This window comes from Haplochromis burtoni, unplaced genomic scaffold (assembly GCF_018398535.1).
Source record: "Haplochromis burtoni strain Fernald_Lab_line unplaced genomic scaffold, NCSU_Asbu1 Contig_335, whole genome shotgun sequence".
Taxonomy (NCBI): Eukaryota; Metazoa; Chordata; class Actinopteri; order Cichliformes; family Cichlidae; genus Haplochromis; species Haplochromis burtoni.
Genome location: NW_024582696.1, coordinates 412,599 through 434,122, shown reverse-complemented (window position 1 = coordinate 434,122; position 21,524 = coordinate 412,599). Strand labels below are relative to the sequence as shown.

Below are 21,524 nucleotides of genomic sequence, written 5' to 3'. Positions count from 1 at the left end.
ATCAATTATAATCATCATGGCTCATACTTTGTCTTTTTTCATCACATACATACAAGAGGAATATTTTCACTTGTGTTCTTTAAATTTTACATTAGCCTAGCTTGAAACCTTCCTTTCATATGTGTTAATTTGTGGTGAAACTAAAGGCTCTCTCCCACTCTATTTGGCTACAAGGGGATACTTATTTGTATGTAATACATGCACAGTGATACAGATCTTTTTGGTACTGAGTTAAATTTCCAGATGGTGGATGATTGCTGCTGCAATGTATGTGGAAAAGCCTTCTTGACTAAAAGTGTCCTCTCTATTTTAAAGACTCGACTTCACACATCCATAGTGGCAAGCACATGGTGACAGATTTTCCCCCCACTCTATGTAGCTGATCAGGAGTGAACTGTAATACCTTCAAACCTCATCATGTGACTGAACACATAAATCCACAGAGCAAAGCAGCAATTATGTGTTTTCCTAATTATTTTGATCTCATCCATTTAGAAACCATTTACAAGTGAGTATCACTGTAAACAGCTGAAACATGATTACAGAGCAAACTCTCACATGACTGTAGTGTTTATATATATGCAGTATGTGTGTGTTTAGGTTTGTTGGCTCTTGTGTTGCTATTAGTGTCTGAACTGCTACCCTGGCTCTGGCATGAGCACAAATCAAATTTTCACTTTGGCATCTCAACAAGAAGGCAGGCGGCTAAAAATAAAATTAACCCACTTTATTTAATGTTCATGACCAAATTAATCTCAAAGTTCACACGGTTTGCTTAGATGTGTTAGGAAGCTTTTTAGGCAAAGGTGGACATAAAAAAGAAGCAACATCTTTTTCACTCCATCACTAATATAATAATTGGACTACAAATTCCTAAGAAATCCCTGTGCCGTTTTCCCATCAACACACTCAACCTAATTTGGGGTGGGTTGATTGTTCTAATAGGAAACAGGTCAGCTTGCTTTTATAGATGTTTAAAATGGACAAATCCACCGTCATGACCACCATGTGACTGTTTGCACACCTTTTTTGAAATATAAGGACTACCATAAGGGATATGGAAAAATGATGTGTCACTTCCTAAAAGCCTCATGTCCAAAGCTAAACTTAACAGAGAAAAAATGTTCCAGTGTTGATGACTTCTTTCTATTTATACTCCCACCCTGAGTCTTATTTTGGACATTGTTTCTTAGTCACCTCTTTTATTACACACAGACTTCAGAAACTTCTCAAATAACTAGAGGCGATAATAACATAAGTGTAATGAGAAGATCACCGAGGGTGCAGCTACTCTATCATCACTATTCTCCCTTCTGTCATCCCTGGGATTATATTATTTGTGCACATCTGAATAGATAAAATCTCTTTGATAAAGCGATGTTTTTTTTCTCAGAGGTGGTGTTTATTTGAGAAAGCGCAATCTGCATGCACAACACAACACAGCATGCCTGTGTGAGCTGAGATATTAACACTTATTTCTGAGGCTAAGAAGTAGCCGTCCAGCACATGGGAGTGGCTTTGGATCCTGTCACATCATCAAAGCTCTGTGTAGAAGAATGGCCACCAGACGTGTTCATACTGAGGATGACCTTTCCTGCCCAGTGTGTGGACATATTCTAAGTCAGCCTGTGGTGCTCACTTGCAGACACAAATTCTGTAAAGCCTGTCTGAAAGACAGCTGGGACACACAAGACAGTGGGGATTCACATTCACACTACTGTCCTCTTTGCTGGCGCCGTTCCTCTATGGATCAAATAGTCGTGAGCACTGTGCTCGAGAAGGCCTGTGAATCCTTCAAGAAGGACAGAAGCAAGAATGACCCAGAGGCTTGCAAAGAGCATGGAGAAAAGCTCACACTCTTCTGTGTGGAAGACTTAGAGCCAATTTGTGGTCTATGTGGGAAAGCAGCTGCACACTCTGGGCACCGGCTTTATGCCATCGGGGAAGGTGCCCATGACTGCAAGGTAAGCATGTTAAGGTCACAGGGATACTCAGACCATTTACTTTTTGCAAACATAAGTTGCATGGTTTAATTAGATCTCCTTATCTTAAACATAAATAAATTTGCACAAAACAATCTCTATCTGCAAATGACGCAATGGATAATGAAAAAAATGTTTGTTGATGTATCAGCCACAGTGTTTGCAAGGTAAATGACAAGTCAATGACTACAACCTAAGATTAACAATAAGGTTAAGCCTGTGTAATTAAGGATATGTTGACAGTCCTGAATAGTCTGAGAGAAAATATTTCAGAAGTCAGCCTCAAAGACTGTTTATCATTTTATAAACAGGTGATGCATCATGTTGTACCTCAACTGTATTTTAATTGAAATCTTGTCAAAAAAAAAGTTTTTTCATTACTTTTGACTTTACTCTTCTGAACTTCTTTTGTATTTCTCATAGTCTGATATGCTGATACAATATGTGTGAAGCTTTTTTTCTGACAGTGTTCATTAACATTCTAATAATAGATTTATATATTTGGTTTACTGTTGCTATTGCTGTGCGAAAAGAACTGAAACTTGACTCCACGGTTTCTCTGACGCCACATTAACTCTGCTCATGCCTTCTTCTGCCTGGTCTCAAGACCAGTAAACATTTAATACTTATCTGGAAAATAAAACTACAGGAGCCTATATTATACTTCTGTTTGGATGCTTGATATTGTTTGTGTCACCAGATAAAAAGATATTTGTCTCTTAAAGCCAATGCTGATGTAATGTGCAGCTTTGCACTGACATGGAATGCTGCCATGAAGGGTATGCAGCAGCTGAAAGCCCCGCATTGTGCTGGCAGATTGGCCACCTGCCAGAGTGACCTTGTTTTAAAGAGTTGATGGCCTGTCTTTTTTTTTTTTTAAAGGAGGAACTAAAGAGTGCACTCTTACCATTGAAAGAGAAATTACAGCTGTACAAGAAGACAAAAATGGTCTGTGAGGAAATGGCAGAACATGCCAAGGTACTGTCGGTTCCATCAGTTCCAAATGTTGCTTTGGACTTCAAAAAGAGCCAAGGTGCGGAAGCAATGATTACTCATCAATCATGTGTCTTTCCAGAACCAAGCTGAACAGACTGAAACACAGATCAAAGAGGAATTTGAAGCCCTTCACCGTTTCCTTAAAGAGCAGGAGGCTGCCAGACTTTCTGATTTAAAGGCTGAGGAGGATCAGAAGAACTTAATGATTAACCAGACGATTGAAGAGATCAACAGTGAAATGGCATCTCTTTCCAACACCATCAAATTAGTTGAACAGGAGATGTCAACTCAAGATATCCCATTTCTTAAGGTAGACCAGATCAATTAGAACAGCAAGCTGACTGTAATGTTTTTATATATTTGAAAGTATCATTTGATAAATGATCCTCTTTATTTTTACTTTCAGAAATACAAGGAAACAATAAGGAGGTAAGTGCTACCACATCCACTTCAGCTTATTAACAATATTCACAAATTAACTGCTCGAGTATCTTTTCAGAACCTGGCAAAGTTCTCCCGATCCACAAATGGTATCTAGTGCTCTGATTGATGTGGCCAAGCACTTGGGCTCTCTGAAATATAAAGTGTGGGAGAAGATGAAGAGGATAGTCAAATACAGTGAGTTTCACACACAGAATTTGTTTGCCAGTTTTACTGTCATGCTTTTATGCCAATCACAGCACCAACTTCTTACTTATTTCCCCAAGCTCCTGTGATTCTGGATCCGAACACAGCAGCTAGCTGCTTCATCATCTCCGAGGATCTCGCAGTTGTGCAGAACTCTACCCAGATTTTCAAGCTCCCAGACAACCCAGAACGTTTTGACGTCAGTGCTGAGATGCTGGCCGCTGAGGGCTATTCCTCTGGACGCCATAGTTGGGATGTAGAGGTGAATGACAACACCTACTGGGTGGTCGGGGTAGCCAGTGAGTCAATCAACAGGAAGGGGAAACACATTCTAACACCAGCAGAGGGATTCTGGACTATAAGGTTTCGCAATGGAGAGCATAAAGCCTGCACAGCACCGTGGGAGCCGCTCAACATGACCAAGAAGCCGGATGTGATAAGAGTGGTTTTAGACATGGACAGAGGCAAGGTGACCTTTTACGACCCTAGACAGAGAACACCCCTCTACACCTTCACAGATGTTGTCACGCCTAGAGCCTTTCCTTACTTTTGCACTGCTTGCAAAGAGCATCCACTGAAAATTCTACCCTCACGGATATCCTTATCAACAGAACAGTAAATCAACTTGAAGACATTATGAAATTGTTCTGTAAACTCTGAGGCTCTTCATAATGATCCAGGTTACAGTAGGATATTAAAGTAACCTTTAATTGCTTTAAACAGACAGTTTAAAATCTTTCATTTGAGTTAAAAAAATTTCCAACAGATCCATGATTGTGAATATCTTCCCAAGCTTTACAACTACATCTTACAACAGTAATGAGATTTTTTACACAATAACAGTTACTATATGTGACCTAGTATCGTATGATGAAAATATCACTTCTGTGATTTCGACACACAGTTAAGCTCATATTAAAAAAAAAGTCATTAAATACAGATCTTAGTTTCTTAGTTTCATAAAAGGCACATAAAACAGCAATGCTGGCATATTTGTAAACAAGTGTCCTCAGAAGTTCAGATTTGACAAGTGGGATTAGTTTCCCATTGCAATAAACATGTCAAAGATAAAAATGTCAAGGGTGGGTGTTCAAGCTAGTAGCCACATACACTGCATGTTGAACTCTGGTCTCTTAGCCTCATTCATACACACAGCAATAACACAAAACTATTGTTTAAACCTATACAGAATTAATCTTGCAGCACAGTTTATAAACAGGTACATACCATGTAACAAAGTTTAACCTGACTACCCTTTTTTCCTACTCACATTAATGTAAGATTTCTACTCCACTCTATGTGCGGTGATGCTCAGATTTTAAAAATGGACAAAGATGCTATTAAAGGGAATAAATGCCCACACATCATGTTCTGGTGTGTTACTTATACAGTGTTAAAACATCATCTGTTACAGTACTCTCTCCATGTCGGAAGCCCGCTCAGTCTCTTCCCTGCAACTGTGGTACATCAAGGCTGAGTGATGCACACACTCCTATATCTATATATTACTCATTCTCTGAAAAGTAGCTGTTTAAGTAAGGGTCCCTGACTGCCCTGCTAAAGCCTCCAGATCATAAAGACATTCTTCCCTCGACTATAGCGTTGTATAGCTCCTCATTCATGGCCTCGTAACGTGCACCTCTGGTGTTTAAAAAGTAGATCTTGTCATTCGTGAGTCGTGGGTCGAATCCCTCCCTCTGCAGCCTGGTTTTCTGGATTTTAAATGTACCTATACAGAAATATTGATACACACAGATTATAATTTGTTTTCATATGTAGTCATCAGTGGTAGCATAAAACTAAAGGAGCATTTTACCAGTGGTGTCTACATGTGGGGAGATTCTCAGGAACACAGGGCGAGCATACGGAGGAAGAACTCGTTGGATATCCTGCAAGAAATTGCTGCAGTCAAAACTCCCCGTGGCATCTGCAATGGCAGCCATGCCTGCCTTACCTTCCACACCTGGAGTTAAGCACAGAAATAAATAGTTGTAGTATTGAGTTCTTTTAAAATCACTAAACAATAAAGGGGAACTACATAGTCCCAATGCAATGCTAAAGGCAGTTAAGTACATGAACCATTACCTGCCACTGCCACACCATACACTGCAACATCAGTTTGACCCAGAAGATTGCTTAGTATACCCTCAACCTCAGTGGTGGAGACGTTTTCCCCTCGCCAGCGGAAGGTGTCCCCACTGCGATCCCGGAAGTACATGTAGCCCAGCTCATCCATCACTAACACGTCACCTGGGGTGGAGGTAAAGCAAAGTACCTGTGCGGTTTTTACAGCTATTAATCACTGACATGAGTTATTTACACTTCCAAGTTTTGTTTGAATAACAATTACCTTGAACACTTGAAAAACACAAGTTTAATGTAGCAAATTTTAAAAATGTGATGTGCAAGCTATGCAAGCATAAACAATGACAGGCAGAAAAATGGGTGAAGCTCCCACTACATCGATAATCAGGTGTAGCAAGGTGGATGTCACAGTAAAAGTTTATATATAAACTCTGAAAACAAAACTTTGTGCGAGACATCATTATCAACTTGATCATATGGTAATTTGCTGATTTTGCCAGGTAACAGGGAGAAATGACTCCAGGTGATCTGAATGATCTGAATGAACTTAATCTATTTCCTGCCAAGTCGACTGAACTGCAGTAGACTTCATGAATGTTTGTTTAGAAAAGACGAGGGACAATAATTTCTTTATAGGTGCATCAAACAAAAATTATTCCCAACCTGATAAATAAGCAGAATCATTTTTCTTGAAGACATTGTGAGCGATCTTCTTCTTTGTAGCATCCTGGTTAGCATAGCCATCAAAACGCCTTAATGGGTCTTGTTGGTTGATGCGGCCTACCAGAAGGCCTGGTTCCCCTGCAAGGCATGGAGGACTATAATTTAGCACTCTAAGAAGACCAGCATAGGTCAAAGACTCCCAAAACCCTTCAAGTTGTAACTACTGTATAGATGTTCAGTACCAGGACGGCAAGGCACACAGAACCCACGGCTGTCCCGAACAAGTTCCATAGTGTCTTCATCAACCCTCACCAGACGGATGGGGTACACATTGGGAAGAATACGGCTGTTGAATCCACAGGCTCCCACCTGGCAGGATAGAATTAGCCAAACTCTGATCCAATTAACATTGTAATAGTGAGGACATGCATGTCAAGTTACATGGTAGTTGCTGACCTTGCCATCCATGTTAGCAATGCTGCAGTTGCACTCGGTGGCCCCATAGAACTCGCCAATCTGCGCCACCCCAAAACGCTCCATGAAGGCTTCCCAAACACTGGGGCGCAATCCATTTCCCACAGCAAGCCGTACTTTGTGTTGCTTCTCAGCTGGCCGCACGGGCTGAGACAAGAGGTAGCGGCAGATTTCCCCAATATACTGCACCACCTACAAGCCGAGGGAAGAAAAAAAAAAAATCTTATTGTTCAAAACCTCATGGTTTATGAATAACTTCAAAAAAACTATTATAAATGCCATACTAATGAAATCAATAGGTGCTTACAGTGCAGTTGTACTTAATACAATCTTCCCAGAAGCGGCTGGCAGAGAATTTTTTCTTCACTACAACAGTGAGGCCGTGGATCAGACACTGGCCAACTCCAATAATGTTTCCTGGAAAGAGAAGAAAACTTGATCAAACCTTGAAGGTGAAACTGTAGTCATTAAAAATCTGTAGACTAGCACCACATACCTGCTGAGTGATAGAGAGGCAGGCAGTCATAGACAATGTCATCAGAGCGCATGCGAAAGGCAAAATACCCAAAAGCAGCAATTCTGTAATAGCTGTCAAAGAAAACAGAGATTCCCAGATAAACATTAAATGTATTAACTTTGAAGAAAGGTGATTTTTTTTTCTTTTGGTAGTGATTCTTCAAGAAAACATACCGACTGTGAACCACAATGGCAGCCTTGGGCAATCCTGTGGTCCCCGAGGTGTAAATATAAAATAGGCGGTCTGCAAAACAATAGAATATAGCATAAAAATGCACCCTGCAAATTTACATAGTGTTTTATTTACTGCTGGGATGGCATTTTGGAAACCAATGCATTAAAGAACTGAAAATGCAGACATCGTTTCTACTTTGCTTAATATTTCCCTTTGCAATTTCATCTGAACTGTTATGTAAGGTATATCTGAAGCTCACACCTTTAATACTGGCTTATATGTTAATTCATCTAAGACAGATTTACCACTGGGCTAGGAAATGGTTTATTAATATCCAGACTGGACAGTGCAAGCAAGTCACTCTTATCTGCTCCAGACAGCTGTCTAAGAAAAATAAATGCAACTGTCATAAAATGACTCGCATTATTAGGCAAGTATTTTCCTTATCAGGCTTGAGATATATAATTACTGGAAAGTAATTTTAGTTTTGAAATAGCAGTGTGAGAAAAATGAATTACTATGGCGCATACACTTTGGGAATTCCGAATCAACCAAGAACCAAAGGTTAACAGCTACACACACTGTAAGGAAATTGTTTAAGAAGGCATCTGAAATGGAGTCACTCATTAACATACAGATTAAGTGTCAGAGTGAGAGCTGAGTTTAGTGAGATACTCACCATTCATTCCTTTAGGGGGAACACAAGGCGAAGGGGAATGTTTAGGTGCAGCAGCTAAAATAGGGTCCAGAGGTTGAGCAGCAAGACAGGCTAACTGTTCTGCACTGAGGTCTCCTGTACAAAATCGTACCATGGACTGGCTCATGGTGGAACTGATGTCCAACATAGCTGGCATTCAGGAAGAAACATAGTTAGATATAAAAAGGGGATATAAGTCAGCTCAGTTCAGACTCTCTAGATTGTATGTGTGTGATCATAAAGTTGTCCAACACCATTAGATGATTTTAATTCAGCTAGTGCTCTTCAAGGTCATAACCTTGGGTAGTAATTCACCACAATCTGCTATTATTAGATCACTTCTGAACACTTATGTTTTGATCACTTGGTCTTCTGGGATTCTCATTCGCCCTTTAACTTGAATTCCACTTTGGTAAAGGGGAAAGTTGCAGGGAATTTAATCACATACTTGTGTATGTACAGCCAAAAATTCCTGGCATTTGCCAGTTTGACACAGTTGCTGATGTTTTCTCTCCGTGCAAGTTTGAGATTCATGGGATCCATGCCACTTGTAAATGATCAGAATAGGACCTCCACTAAGTGATTTAAAAATAGCACTGGAAACTAAAGAGCTCAAGGTCGCACAATTGAAGGAGAGATCAGCCAAATTCATATCAGGTATTGTCTCTGGCTTTTAAAAGTTGTATTTAAACTGCGTTAACTAGCTTCACCAAGAATTTCACTGGCAGCATGGATGCCAACAACAGGTCCAACTCATCTTACATTTCATAGGCCCTGTCATTATTATTGTTTGTTTTACAGCAGGCTGAGGGTCGCAGATGCGGATACTGCCAATATTGTTGTGACGGTGCTGGACTCCCTTGTTGTCAGAGAGGCGGATGTTGTCCAAGATAAGGACAATTCTGGACAATACCCTCCACCCACTCCATGAGTGCCCAGTCACAGGAGCACGTTCAGTGAGAGACTGAGATTACCTAAATGCACCACTGAACCACACAGGAAATCATTCCTGCCTGAGGCTCTCTCTCGGTACAATTTCTCCATCTAATGCACAGTACACAGTGCAATAGTTAAAGCCTTAATATTTGCATATGCTCTACAGTGACAATAACAAAATAAAGTTTTACAGTTTAAAGTTTAGAGTACAGTGTCACTCATATATTTAATCTCTGTAATATTCTGGATATTTATAATTGGGCTATTTCTTATACTTTGTAACTTTGTAATATTTTATATTAGTTCAGTCTGTTACTGTTCTTATTGTCTTGGAGCAACTGTAACTACATCATTTCCTTAGGGATTAATAACATATTCTAAAACAGATTGAGTGTTAACAATGACACCACCTAAGATGACCATCTACTATACCGTTACAGATATCAAGCAAGGAATCTGTAGCTGAGACTAGCTGTATTGTGGGTGCAAACATAACACCTGTCCCTTGCTGACAGTATAATACTGCATCACAGATTTATACAAACAGCTCCATTTATACAAAATTAAAACAAATACTCATTTTATGATCAGCTCTCTCTACATCATCTCTACATTCTTACCATCCGCCAGCTCAGCTCCGAACACAATCGCCCGTGACTCTGATACCCCGATACAGTGCAGAAGAGGATCACAGCGGAGACTAAAGTTGATGAGTGCAGCTTCCACTCCAACTTTGGCCAAACCCAGCCAAAGTGCCACCTGTAATGGCCTACTTTCCATGAAAAGGGCCACAACATCTCCGGAGACCCATCCTTGACCTCTCGCCCAATGGGCGACTCCATTTGATATCTCATCCAGCTGGGTGAAGGTCCACATTTCTCCCGTGGCCTCATAGATGAGAGCTGGTTTATTTGGGTGGAGTTTCACTGTCTGGGCGAAAATGGAAGGAATATTGCTTCCATGGTGCATGTAGCGCCATAAGGCCAGCTTCACTCTCATGAGCACATACAAGCCACTGGGGAGTGTGACAAGAAAAATCAGGTCTAAGCACAAAGATGTATACAGATATACACGCAAATGAGTCCCAACTTGATGTAGATGTCGTTAACTTACTTGAGGTCTCTCTTGGCCGTGCGTGCTGCAATGTAGAAGTATTTCCAGCTGCTTGTGCCTAGATATACCCCAAGACCTGCTGCCAGACTCCAGGGCCAGGACACCCCGAAGAGACGACACAGTCCCATGGACCCCAGAGAGGCTGAAACACTCGCTGCATTGTGCATTCTTGTCACAGTATAAAAGGAGAAAGACGAAGCGTTTAGCAGAAAGAACTGGCTTGAGCTAAAGCCTACATGAGTTCCACTCTGGAGGCTTAAAGTACTACAGTTGCAGGTCAGTACACACGAGAAACTTTTGCAGGTTGTAACTAACGCATTACTCCACTGAACGGAGATTACGTTTTTAAAGGAAATTCAGCTCAAATTTAAGCATCGTGTGTGAACAAGCGGCATTTAAAGAACCACTGTTTACTCACAAACTTTAAACGCATAACTTACCTACAGGTCAATTAGACAGAAGCACTGTCACCTTTCACCCGATAACCTCGCAGGTCGGCCCGCCTTATTATTTAGAAAACCAGCGGTATTTCAAATCGTCCTTCCGTTTGTTGGGAGCGTCGAGAAAGTCCCCAATGAAGCGTTTTCAGGAAAATCCGTATTATTTTTTTTCCAAGTCTTAGCACACTTTTACTTCTTACAGCGCAGTTGTGCTCAAGTATTTATTAGTTTATTCAAAGTACATCTATAAATATGTCAAACATACGTTAGCGAGTCCAGTCACGTGTCCTCTACGAGCCTGCGATTATAATTTGTGCCCAAGTGGCACAAATGTGAATGAGAACAGTTAAACTCCAGCTGAATGTGGCTATTTTCTGTACTCCATATTGAACAGAGTCGCTGCCACAGAAGCACCACCCACCACGGGCGTTAACCTTCTACTGCAGGTCCGCTATTTGTTAAACTCACTGCTTGTCAAGCTTTTCTCAATTTTGATTGGCCAAAACTAATACCGCCCCATTGGCCAATCTGCAAGTAGCTGCTATTGATGACAGAACCGGTACAGACTACTAAATGTTGTGAAATGTAGTTCAAGTCCGCCTCCATCTCTTATTCACTAACTGCTTGTGTAAATAAGCTCTTGGTTTGTTAATAAATAGAAAGTATCTATGTTCTCTATACAAAAAGTCCATGAGTAATATAGTTAATGCAAATAGTGGAACTATGTTCTTGTCAGGGTCCATCTCTGTCCACAAACTCTGAAGAGCACTGTCTTCCTCAGTAAGATGTAAACCCAGGGGTCTAAGATCTGATTCCAGGAGGCTATACGTAAAGCCACATAGATGAGCTTTTGAGCTGATGTTCCAGGGCTTTGCTTGAGCTGCATCAGAAGAATTTGGATCTAAAATGTAGGAGAAAAATGAGAGAAAACAATTATGATGTGTTATTTATTCTTTGTCCCTTTTTATTAATCAGATCTAATATTAAAATAAATCATATCTAAATTATTGTAGAAAAAAAGTCTTCAGAATAACAAAAGCAGCACTCACAAGGAAGGGGCTCCAGCAGACACAGGAAACAACAGTGATGACTACCAGTTGCGCCATTACCTCTATATCCAATGAAAAAAACAGCGAAGAAGATGATGTACGTGATTCATGACGACCAAAGCGGGTTGTGTGGTTTGTTTGACCATTGGGGGTCTTCATTCTGGCATGCACCAATGAGGCAACACTCATTATGTTGCTGAACAGGGAAAGGGTGAGCGCAGTGAGGCCCAGACATGAGAAAATCAAAGCCAGGTAAGTGTCAGCTGCAAAACATGGAGAAGTAACTCTCAAAAAACACCAGGTGCATGGATATTGGATAGTATAAGTCCCTACTTTGAGTAAAGGCAGAATTGCCAGAACAAGTGCAAGAGCGGAAAGGAATAACACCACCCGTACCACATGAGCCACAGTAATCATATTAAAACGACAAAATGGCTTAGTGATGGCCACACAGCGCTCCACTGCCATAACACAACCGAACAGCAAAGGGCACAGGCCAAAAAACACCATATTTGTTCCAAAGACATCACATAGTTTCATAGTATACTGATGATTCATGTGGAGATACAGTGCAAAGGAACCTAGGATCACATGACCTCCGAGGTCAGCCAAAAGCAAAGCCACTGTTAGAAGTAGGAATGGTGCTTTGGACTGGCGGCAGAATCTACCACGAGACTTAGCCAGGATGCTCAGTGCAGCAAGGTTGGAGATGGTGCCGAATAACATTGTGAAGCAGGATATTGCTAAGCCTGAATTGCTCATGGGAGGTGGGACGCTACTATTCGGCTGGCCACATGTCTGATTCAGATGGCAAGTTGTCATCATTTCCATTGATACCTACAAAAAGAAAAATTATGAAAAAGTTTAAAAGAACATGCATTAGTTAAAGTCTACAATTTTTTAGCTAATTTCAACCTGTTTTGCCATCTAGATATCTCAAGTAAATCGCAGACAACAACACATCAGAGAAGTTAAAAACAAACAAACAAAAACTCAGTAGATACATGCTTTACTGGGCAGCTCAAAGTAATAATAAGTGGTATGTTTCTGACAAATGGGATTTAAAGAGCGTTTAGATGAGCCTCTATTCCTTGGCAAGAATGAAACACAGTAGATAAAACCCTGCTTTTATTCCTAATGAATGATGTAGACTAATAATGCTTAAAACATGCCTCAAATAGGGTCATGCAACAGGCTTGATTGAAGTACAGGAGCAAATCTATACTAGAGCGGCTGAAAAAGAAAACAAAACAGAGTGCTGCAATGCCCCAGTCAAAATTCAGACCTCAACTCCTCTAAGAGAGCTTTGCATAAATGAACTGAAGCAACACTGTAAAGGAGAGTGTTTATTTCTTTTTTTAAAGAAATTTCTTGCCAAGATCTCCCCACAATCACGTTTTGCTTAAATTATTTCAGTAGAGGGGAATGTATCTAAACGTATAGTATTATTTCTATGTAGTAAATTGCCATTAACTTACCTTCAGACTCCTTTGATGAACACTCAAAAGGAATGAAGGATGATGAATGTGCCTCTTGATAACACAGATGCCTCATGTACCAAATCACAGTATGATCACAGTTGCCTACGGTTATTTACTTTCATTCCCCTCCCCTAATTTTTTTTCTTGTCCTCTGAAAGCTCCTCTTCCTGCCTGGTCTACCTTTCTCTTTCTCTATCTGCAGACAGGTTTCTCTGCATACTATTCTTTCCCGTCTGAACATGTCCTCTAATCTACTCGTAAGAGATGCTCATTTGGAACAGAGTAGAGCTCAAAAAATGTTAGTCCTCACTAACATTTTCTTCCTCAAATTCCAGCATTTATACACCAGACAAAAATCATCAAAAGAGTTTGAAAGAGTAGATGATAATTAGATACTTAGATGCACCATCACATGCTAAACAACATCCTAACAGGTATCTCACATATTAAAAATTATATTATTGAAAAAGTATTTTAGACATGTATTTAAACATTTTCTAAACAAGAAATTTGCAATGATAACTTAAACAGCATTATTCATAAACCTATGTGTAGACTTCAGAGTTGTTCAGAGTTGTTATCTGTGATCTTACGTAAACAGGAAGGAAGTGGAGACAGTCTCCCATTTCCTCTCTGAGTATAACTATTTCAGTCTTTGAAGTTGAACCCTCAGATCTAAGAAACATAAGGGGAAAGATGGAAAATGTCATTGAATGGAAGCGGAATTATTTATTTTATTTCTGCTAAACGACTAAAGAAAAATAGAACTCTTTATCCTTCCTCTGTTTTTATTTTCCAGATAAAATAAAATGAATGAAGTCGGAAATGTCAATACACAAAGGCCTAAAATATTACAGAGAATATGTATTCAGTTTAAAGCTTCTGAAAATGTAAAACAGAAAAACATTAAAATACAATTTTGACTAATTTAAAGACATGTCAGAAGGTGCTTCTGGAGAAAATTGTGGATGCCACAAAAAGCATTGTTATGTTACCCTGTGTGGAGCTCTGCTTTATCTGTTTAATCTCTTCAAGCTTCTTTTGAAAAATAAATAAACAGAAATGAAATTGAAAGGAAATTGATGTAACAAGCTTTGTGTAAAGTCATGTTACCAAGAAAGTTTGAGTGCTGTGTAAAACGCAACACACGCAGACACAAACACACACGATGTGAAATAAAAGTTTTGAAAATTGAATATTCTCTGTGTTGCAGCAAGGATTCTTTTAAAAGCACTGTAAGTGTAAGTGTTAGGACACTGAAGGGAAGAACTGCTGTAATAGTTTTTATATATATAATGTTTATTTATATAACGTTTTTAGTCTCACAATTTTTTGTGCCAATGTGTGGCACCAAATTAAAAATGATATTATTTCTTCACAAGCAATCAAGTTTGACAGTTTTTTTTGTTCCACATTCTTTTTGAAGAAACCATCATTTTTTGGGCCTAAAAAAATCTTATATATGCAGTTTTTCTTAAAGCTGTTTTTCTTTTGTGATTTCATCTCATCAAAGAAAGTATCTGTAGCTCATCAATGACACTGCTGTAAAGCCTGTAGCAATAAAATCACAATGTGAGTGGAGTGGGTTACAATCTGACAAGATTGGTTAGAAATGCAGTATATGTTGGCATGTGATTACCAGGGTAAAAGGCAGGATCTCCAGCAGCTATCTCCATCTGGATGTCCAAATTAGCATGCTTAGTTGATAAAGCCGTGCTTCCTTTGGATATAACAGGCCCCTTATGTACAAGCAGGTCCGCCTCTGAAACCAGACAGACTTTTCTGAACATGCGTTGCTTCTTTGCTAATACTGTATAAAATATAAGTTAAAGGTTGAATTCTACTTAACGAATGGTCAAAAATTCAACTGATTTACCTCTATTTAATGTTTGTGAGTAGAACATATATTAATCTCTGAAGTGGTATTTAAGTGCCCTATGAATCTCAGAGCATTTCCCACTAAGACCAGAACATGTGAAACTTTCCTTTTAGAATTGAGGACTGCTCTGGACAAGAGGTCATCAGTCAAATTCAGTAATCTCTACAGGCACAGGAGAAGAGAAGGAGATGGAGTGAAATACAGTTAAAGTCAGAAAATATTTAGCCCATGACACAATTTTAAATAATTTATTTCTGTTTTTCAATAGATGAGAATGCAACAAGTTAAAGCTAAGCTAATGAAACTCAGCTTTAATTCAAGTGACTCAACAAATAAATAAATGAACAAATTAAAACATTATTATAATTATTCCTATTTTTCTACCCAGTCACCTTTACTAATGCCCTTTGTCTATTTATTAATTTATTAATTAGAGTCATAACAAATTAATCAGAAAGAAATAGCCAGCGCAACACGAACAGTTTTCCAACATCCATCCATAGGGTCACCAGACTCTATCCTACAAAGAATGTCCTCTTCATTCAGGTCCACTGATTTCTTACTGTCTCTGAGCTCCTGAGAGATTTATTTCAGATAATTCACAAAGGAAGTTCAGTTTTTTTGTATTGTCACTGGCTCAAAATGGTTCCATTTCTGCAGTGGAAATGGGCATTATTAAGAACAAAAATATTATTGATCATTTAGTGGTAAAGAATGGATGGATGGGTTTTGAGATTAAAGTTAAAAAAATAAGATTAAAGTAATAATTCTATTTTGAGAAAAACATCATAATGTGGAGATTACATTTGTTGTTTCAAGACAAACTGGCACACCTGCTACCCTCTACAAAATGCCCCGTGTAGATGAACAAATTGATGAGCTGTCTTATTGTGTTTTGTTATACAACATAAATCCTCTTTATTGAACAAGGGTGTAATCATCAATACCGTTGCATCTGTCCATTGCCAGCCGTTTCACTACAAATCTGGCCAACTCTTCCAGGTTTGTGCGTGCTTTTCTTTCTGATCGTATGCAGCTGTCTGAAAATTAAGCTTCTACAATTTAATGTAATCAACCCCTATAGTATGTCTGTGAAGGTTCTCAGTCATCCAGGTCATCGTAGTCAAAGGAGCTTGCAAAGAAAAGCGTCTGGACTTTAACCCCTATAGTAGTTTTCTAAATATTACAAATCTAATTATATTGTTATATAACAATGCCTAGAGACGATAAACATTTTGCTGCATTATGTCATACTCAGCCTTCACCTCCTTATTGTTCCAGATTCCCAGACAAGTTAAATCAGCCAGATTTTAGTCTGAAGCCAGCATTGCAGAAACAGTAATAACTGCCTTGTGTGTTGATACATGATGCATTGTGAACACAGAGATTTCCTTTTTGAAATTTGTTAATGTCTAGATGAGCAGAAAGAAGACATTTAAGAAGAGCTGAGAAAAAAAAATCTTAAGCCATCACCTTGAACACAGAAGAGAAAAAGTTTGTTGCAAACACAGATTTCATTTATTCAATGTTATTTCAAAAAATCATGTTGCAGATTATACATGTCTATATATTTGCATCTATAGATATAGATAGATATTACATAAATTATATATTGGTGTCAAAATGTAATATAAACAAATCATAAAAGCTCTCATTCAAAACAAGGATACCTAATTATTCATATTTCTTAATTTGTACATTATAAATGCTCTTTGCAACTGTATTACACAAAAGAAAAATGAACCTGGTCGACCTTCACTGTTCATAATATTTCAAACACAGGATGCCAGATGTGTGTCCTGAGTGAAGTTACTGTTAGTGTTACTGTCTTATCTGCAAACACCATCAGCCTTCCTTTCTGGTGAGCTAGCATCCGCATGTTGCATGTAGTTTCTGCTGAGTGGTTATAATTCAATTTACTCTGAAAGCATACATAGAACTTCTCAAGTGCTGCACCCTTTATATTTTCCCTGTACAGAGAAGGGAGTGGGAGCCCCAACTAGTGGTAGGTAACACAACAAAATTACAGAACCAACAGTTAACTGAATATAAATTCAGGCAAAAAAAAAGATGATTAGTTTAACCAACAACAGGGTGATGGTAAATATGACTGAGGTTAGGGTAAACCTCGGCTGCTTGAAAATGAAGTCAAAGCAGAAATTGCAACTATTGCAGTTTCTCTAGATGACACAAGAAGTTGGTTCCAAAAGGGGAGTCAGTCTGCATAGACTATGTTAAAAAGGCAAATTTTATAGCATTAAAAAGCATATTTACAGCCTGGTACAAAAACCCTTTTGACATCTTCAGAAATTTCCGCTTCAGAAATGACATGGGGAATTCTACAGATATCAGCAAGTATACAAAGTCATCATCCCTCCACTTTTATAAGATTGCTTAAGAGATATTTGTCCAGTACAAAAATTGAAATATACATGTCAGCAGTTTTTATCTGGCAGGTGATTACTTTCTAGCTCCTCAAAGTTGACATTCTCTTGTATCCTGGGCACTCTTCGAAACCTGATGATGACAAAATGAAGAATATTCATATTCAAAAAATGATCAAAAATGTCTTTCATTATAACCAAAGGATCTTATTCACTTCACATCTTGATGTCCTTCAGAACAGCTTATCAAACAAACAAAATGGTCAAATTTCGAAGGTGTTCAAAATGAAACTTCAGGAATAGTTTGCGGCAGTACCGCTGCCGATCAAATGTTAATCCGTGCCATCAATTTCTGTAAATAACTGCTTACACGAGCTTTTCTGTCACTCTTCTTCCGAGGAGCACACATTCTGGTCAAGGCGTGTTTGTACTCTTCCCTCACCTAAAATGAGGATATAAATGAAATTTTACCAACAGGCAAGAACTTCTTATTTAGTTAAGCATGAATATTACTAACCTGCCTGGAAAACAGACAATACACTGCAAAGAGTGTAACTCCTTCCAGGCTGCCAAAGATGGTGAGGTAAGCCATGGCTGTATGGTTTTCCTGAAACTGGAAAGAACCAAAGATCCAGGTGTTGCCCAATACAAATAGCTGAGCCACTGCACTAATGGTGAATGCCCTGCAGAAAACATGCATGCAAGAAAATGAATGACCGATTGAAAAATCAGCCTTTGTTGGCTACGGACCAATCCCAAAACAAAAATCCAAAACCTAGATAAAAAATTCTAAAGCAACGTAAGAAATAATCTAAACAGCACAACCAAAACTCAACAGGATCATGATAGTGATTTCTACGCGCAGCTTATGGGTAACTTACTCTATTTTGTGCAGGTCATCCAGGTCAGGGTTTACACTTGAGAACTTCTGTGCTAACTTCCATACAGTTATGAAAAAGAAGAAAATGTTTACCTGAAAAAGCAAAAACAAATGAACAACAAAAGCAACATTTATGTTTAAATCAGCTTTTTTTTTTTTTTTACACATCATTTTACTCTATAATCATTTCCCTAAATTGATTTCAACTTTACTTACAATGATGATTACACATGCAGGGCCAAAGTAATTCCAAATAAATCCCTGGGTTACCCAACAGCTGAAATGCACATTAAGAGTTAAGATAAATAGAGATTCAAGGATAAATTGATGATAAAATTTTAGGAATAGAGGGAACTTACTATCTCTCAGTGCCATGTCCCCTGGAATTAGCTAAGGCAGAGATGGCAACAATAACAGCTGGAACTCCATAGGCAGCTGCCATCATGTGGAGGGTTTTAAAGTTGGTGTTCGAAACAAGCATTATCATCCTGAGCAGTTGTACACTGTCCAGACACATCCATAAAAATGTTGCCAGATAGGAAAAATGCAGGATCCCTGTCACCACTGTGCAGCTATCCTAATGGGGAAGAGATGAGATATTGCCGAACTAGACTTACTAAACTTCTGTTCTTTTCCTCATTTTGTCCCTTTACATCACAATTCAAGTTAAGTAAAAAATTCTGGATCTGCATTCATCTGAGCTTCAAACACAGTTAGTATTTACCTGGTTCTCAAAATGAGAGATTCCTGCTAGGAAGGCAAGGTTTGCAATGAAGAGGCTGATGCAGAGATGCAGGTGGATGGTGGTTCTTGGACTTTTAATAGAGCGGATCATTGAGAATGTCAAGATGGAGATGAATAAGCAAATCAGTGAAATGGACAGGAACACCCATATGATCAGATGAAACTCAAACTTCTCCTGTTGGGAAAGTAAATGAAAGTACATGAAAGTGGATTAAAGGTTTAACTACTAAATAGTCTGAAGTTTAAATGTTGCGGTTAATTAGTTTAAACCTTAATTTCATTGTAAGCCGTGAATATAGCAAAGGTTCCCAGGTGGTTACAGGAACAGGAAGTATATTCCAGGTTTGACTCTGCCACACCGCAACCACGATCAGACCATGATCCTCCATTCACCGAGGAATCCCAGAACACACAGATGTGGAATGTCTGATTTGCCTATAAAACAAATATATGTGGGGGTTTTTTTGGCAAAAGTGATCACCACAATCTGAAACAACAAATGAGAGATAACCTCTACCTGTTCTTCTAGGTGGTTTAAAGTTAGGTTAACTGGCGTTTTGAGGTGGCTTGTATTTCTGTTGCTGACAGTGACAGTCGCCACTTTGGAGTTTATCTTAAAGCTCTGGTTCTTTTGTGATTTCATTCCATTAAAGAAGCCATCTGTAGAGTTTTCCAGGTTTGAATAGCTCATCAAGGACACTGTTGTAAAGCCTGTAAGAATGAAAGGAGAGCATCATTAGAGGGGCTCATAATTTGATGAAATTGGTTAGAAATATAGTATTTGTTGGCATATGATTACTGGGGTAATAGGCAGGATCTCCAGTAGCTATCTCCATCTGGATGTCCAAGTTAGCATGCTTAGTTGATAATGTTATGTTTCCTTTAGGTATAACAGGCCCCTTGTGTACAAACATGTCCAGCTCTGAAACCAGACAGACTTTTCTGAACATGCATTGCTGGTTTCCTAAAGTTGTATCAATAAAAAATCATCTAAAAGTGAATTGATTTATTTTCTTCGAATTTCTATTTAACCTGTCTGAGTTGAGGAGATATAAATCCTTGAAGAATTAGTGAAGGGTCCTATGAGTCTCAGAGCATTTCCCACCAAGTCAAGAAAGTCTGAAACTTTCCTTTTATAATTAAGAAATGCACTGGACAAGAGCTCATCAGTCATATTCAGGAATCTCTACAGGCACAGGAGAAGAGAGGAAGATGGAGTAAAATACACTTAAGTCAGGCAATATTTACACACGGGCAGACATGCAGACACACATTCAGGGTTACAGGGGGCTTTAGTCTATCTCAAATAAATAAAACAAAAGAATGAAATGATGAGCTAAGCAACACAAAAAGGCAGCAGAAGACAACAGCGTTGGATGATTGCTGAAAACTTTTCACCCAGTAAAAGAACACCTTAACATCCAGCAAGTGAAGAAAACTCTCTAGTAGGTTGGCATATCATATTTACAAATTAATTATCCAAGCCTAGCACAATGAAAAAAAAACACAAAGACTACATGAAAAGGCCAGATTGTGAATGCTCTTCACTCAGCATTTAAGACAAAAAAGAGATATTTGTGATTATGTGTGAACAATGCAATCATTCTTTAGGAGTTAATGTAATACTTTCTTTAGCTTGAATTACAGCTGAAAGCACACATTTTAATTGCATTAATTGCATTTAAATGTTTCATTTAAAATCTATTGCAGTACAGAACAATATTTCTTAGAAATCTGTTACTGTCCAAATGTTTCTGGACATAATCGTAACTGCAGGGTGAAACAAGAAAGAGTCAGACTGAGGCAGACTTTGATACTGGGGTCAACATCAACAGTCTACAAGAAATCTGAACACCATATCCCCCCCTTCCACCCCCCTCCAAAAAAAAAAAAAGACTACAGTTTACTTTAGTTGTACCTTTAGAGTCTCCTCTCCATTCAGCTCTACTGGTCTTTTGTTGTTTGTGAGTTCCTGACAGGTTTTTTCCATGTAATTCACTAAGCCATCTGCAATATGAAATCTCTAGAAGAGGGATTGGAGGATGATAAAATAAATCTATGAGATAATACGCATTTCAAGTATATTTTGACTCGTGATATAACTGTGTCTTGTGTGGAGTTACCTCTTTCACATCATTTATATCTTTGAAAACATCACAGTTTAATTCTGAGGAAATAAAGTATTAAAAGTTTTTACTGATGACCAAAGTTTTCTTGAAGTGTTCTGTTCATGCATTTACTTTGAAGAAAATCAGATTAAAATGGATTTTGGCAAAGTTCAGTTTTTATTGTATCCTCACCAGTGCAGCGTGCCGTTTTGTTGCCATAGTTAGTGAACCCTGCGTTGCACATGCAGTAATAACTGCCTTGTGTGTTGTTACATAATCCATTCTGACCACAGGG

The 21,524-nt window shown here is 38.7% G+C and overlaps 4 protein-coding genes across 6 annotated transcripts; 1 reads left to right on the top strand and 3 right to left on the bottom strand.

Annotated features, from left to right (window-relative positions):
* Positions 1 to 1,220: 1,220 nt before the first annotated feature.
* trim35-13 (tripartite motif containing 35-13) lies at positions 1,221 to 4,969 on the top strand. The gene is made up of 6 exons (XM_005942300.2): positions 1,221 to 1,964; positions 2,865 to 2,960; positions 3,058 to 3,288; positions 3,385 to 3,407; positions 3,478 to 3,596; positions 3,686 to 4,969. Exons 1-6 carry the CDS (start codon positions 1,557 to 1,559, stop codon positions 4,222 to 4,224), a joined length of 1,416 nt encoding a protein of 471 aa, XP_005942362.1. The 5' UTR covers positions 1,221 to 1,556; the 3' UTR covers positions 4,225 to 4,969.
* Positions 4,293 to 11,114, bottom strand: slc27a1a (solute carrier family 27 member 1a). 2 transcript variants are annotated; one of them, XM_005942301.2, is made up of 13 exons: positions 10,705 to 11,114; positions 10,265 to 10,432; positions 9,772 to 10,166; positions 8,198 to 8,365; positions 7,518 to 7,587; positions 7,324 to 7,415; positions 7,135 to 7,244; positions 6,810 to 7,019; positions 6,596 to 6,722; positions 6,354 to 6,491; positions 5,691 to 5,855; positions 5,422 to 5,568; positions 4,293 to 5,334 (listed from the first exon to the last, which is right to left on the bottom strand). In XM_005942301.2, exons 2-13 carry the CDS (start codon positions 10,429 to 10,431, stop codon positions 5,177 to 5,179), a joined length of 1,947 nt encoding a protein of 648 aa, XP_005942363.1. In that variant the 5' UTR covers position 10,432; positions 10,705 to 11,114; the 3' UTR covers positions 4,293 to 5,176. The 2 variants fall into 2 exon arrangements, with proteins under 2 accessions (XP_005942363.1, XP_042084536.1); XM_042228602.1 differs by lacking the exon at positions 10,705 to 11,114 and having other exon boundaries at positions 10,265 to 10,698.
* Positions 11,115 to 11,287: 173 nt separating this feature from the next.
* On the bottom strand, positions 11,288 to 13,434 carry ptger1c (prostaglandin E receptor 1c (subtype EP1)). 2 transcript variants are annotated; one of them, XM_042228603.1, is made up of 3 exons: positions 13,232 to 13,434; positions 11,754 to 12,590; positions 11,288 to 11,605 (listed from the first exon to the last, which is right to left on the bottom strand). In XM_042228603.1, the coding sequence occupies exons 2-3, from the start codon at positions 12,582 to 12,584 to the stop codon at positions 11,426 to 11,428; spliced, it is 1,011 nt and encodes a 336-aa protein (XP_042084537.1). In that variant the 5' UTR covers positions 12,585 to 12,590; positions 13,232 to 13,434; the 3' UTR covers positions 11,288 to 11,425. The 2 variants fall into 2 exon arrangements, with proteins under 2 accessions (XP_042084537.1, XP_042084538.1); XM_042228604.1 differs by lacking the exon at positions 13,232 to 13,434 and having other exon boundaries at positions 11,754 to 13,179.
* Positions 13,435 to 16,733: 3,299 nt separating this feature from the next.
* LOC102305647 (adhesion G protein-coupled receptor E5-like) lies at positions 16,734 to 21,276 on the bottom strand. The gene is made up of 12 exons (XM_042228607.1): positions 21,040 to 21,276; positions 20,154 to 20,307; positions 19,921 to 20,043; positions 19,639 to 19,832; positions 19,392 to 19,556; positions 19,102 to 19,296; positions 18,737 to 18,954; positions 18,594 to 18,654; positions 18,379 to 18,470; positions 18,015 to 18,180; positions 17,868 to 17,939; positions 16,734 to 17,630 (listed from the first exon to the last, which is right to left on the bottom strand). Exons 1-12 carry the CDS (start codon positions 21,109 to 21,111, stop codon positions 17,589 to 17,591), a joined length of 1,554 nt encoding a protein of 517 aa, XP_042084541.1. The 5' UTR covers positions 21,112 to 21,276; the 3' UTR covers positions 16,734 to 17,588.
* Positions 21,277 to 21,524: the final 248 nt, after the last annotated feature.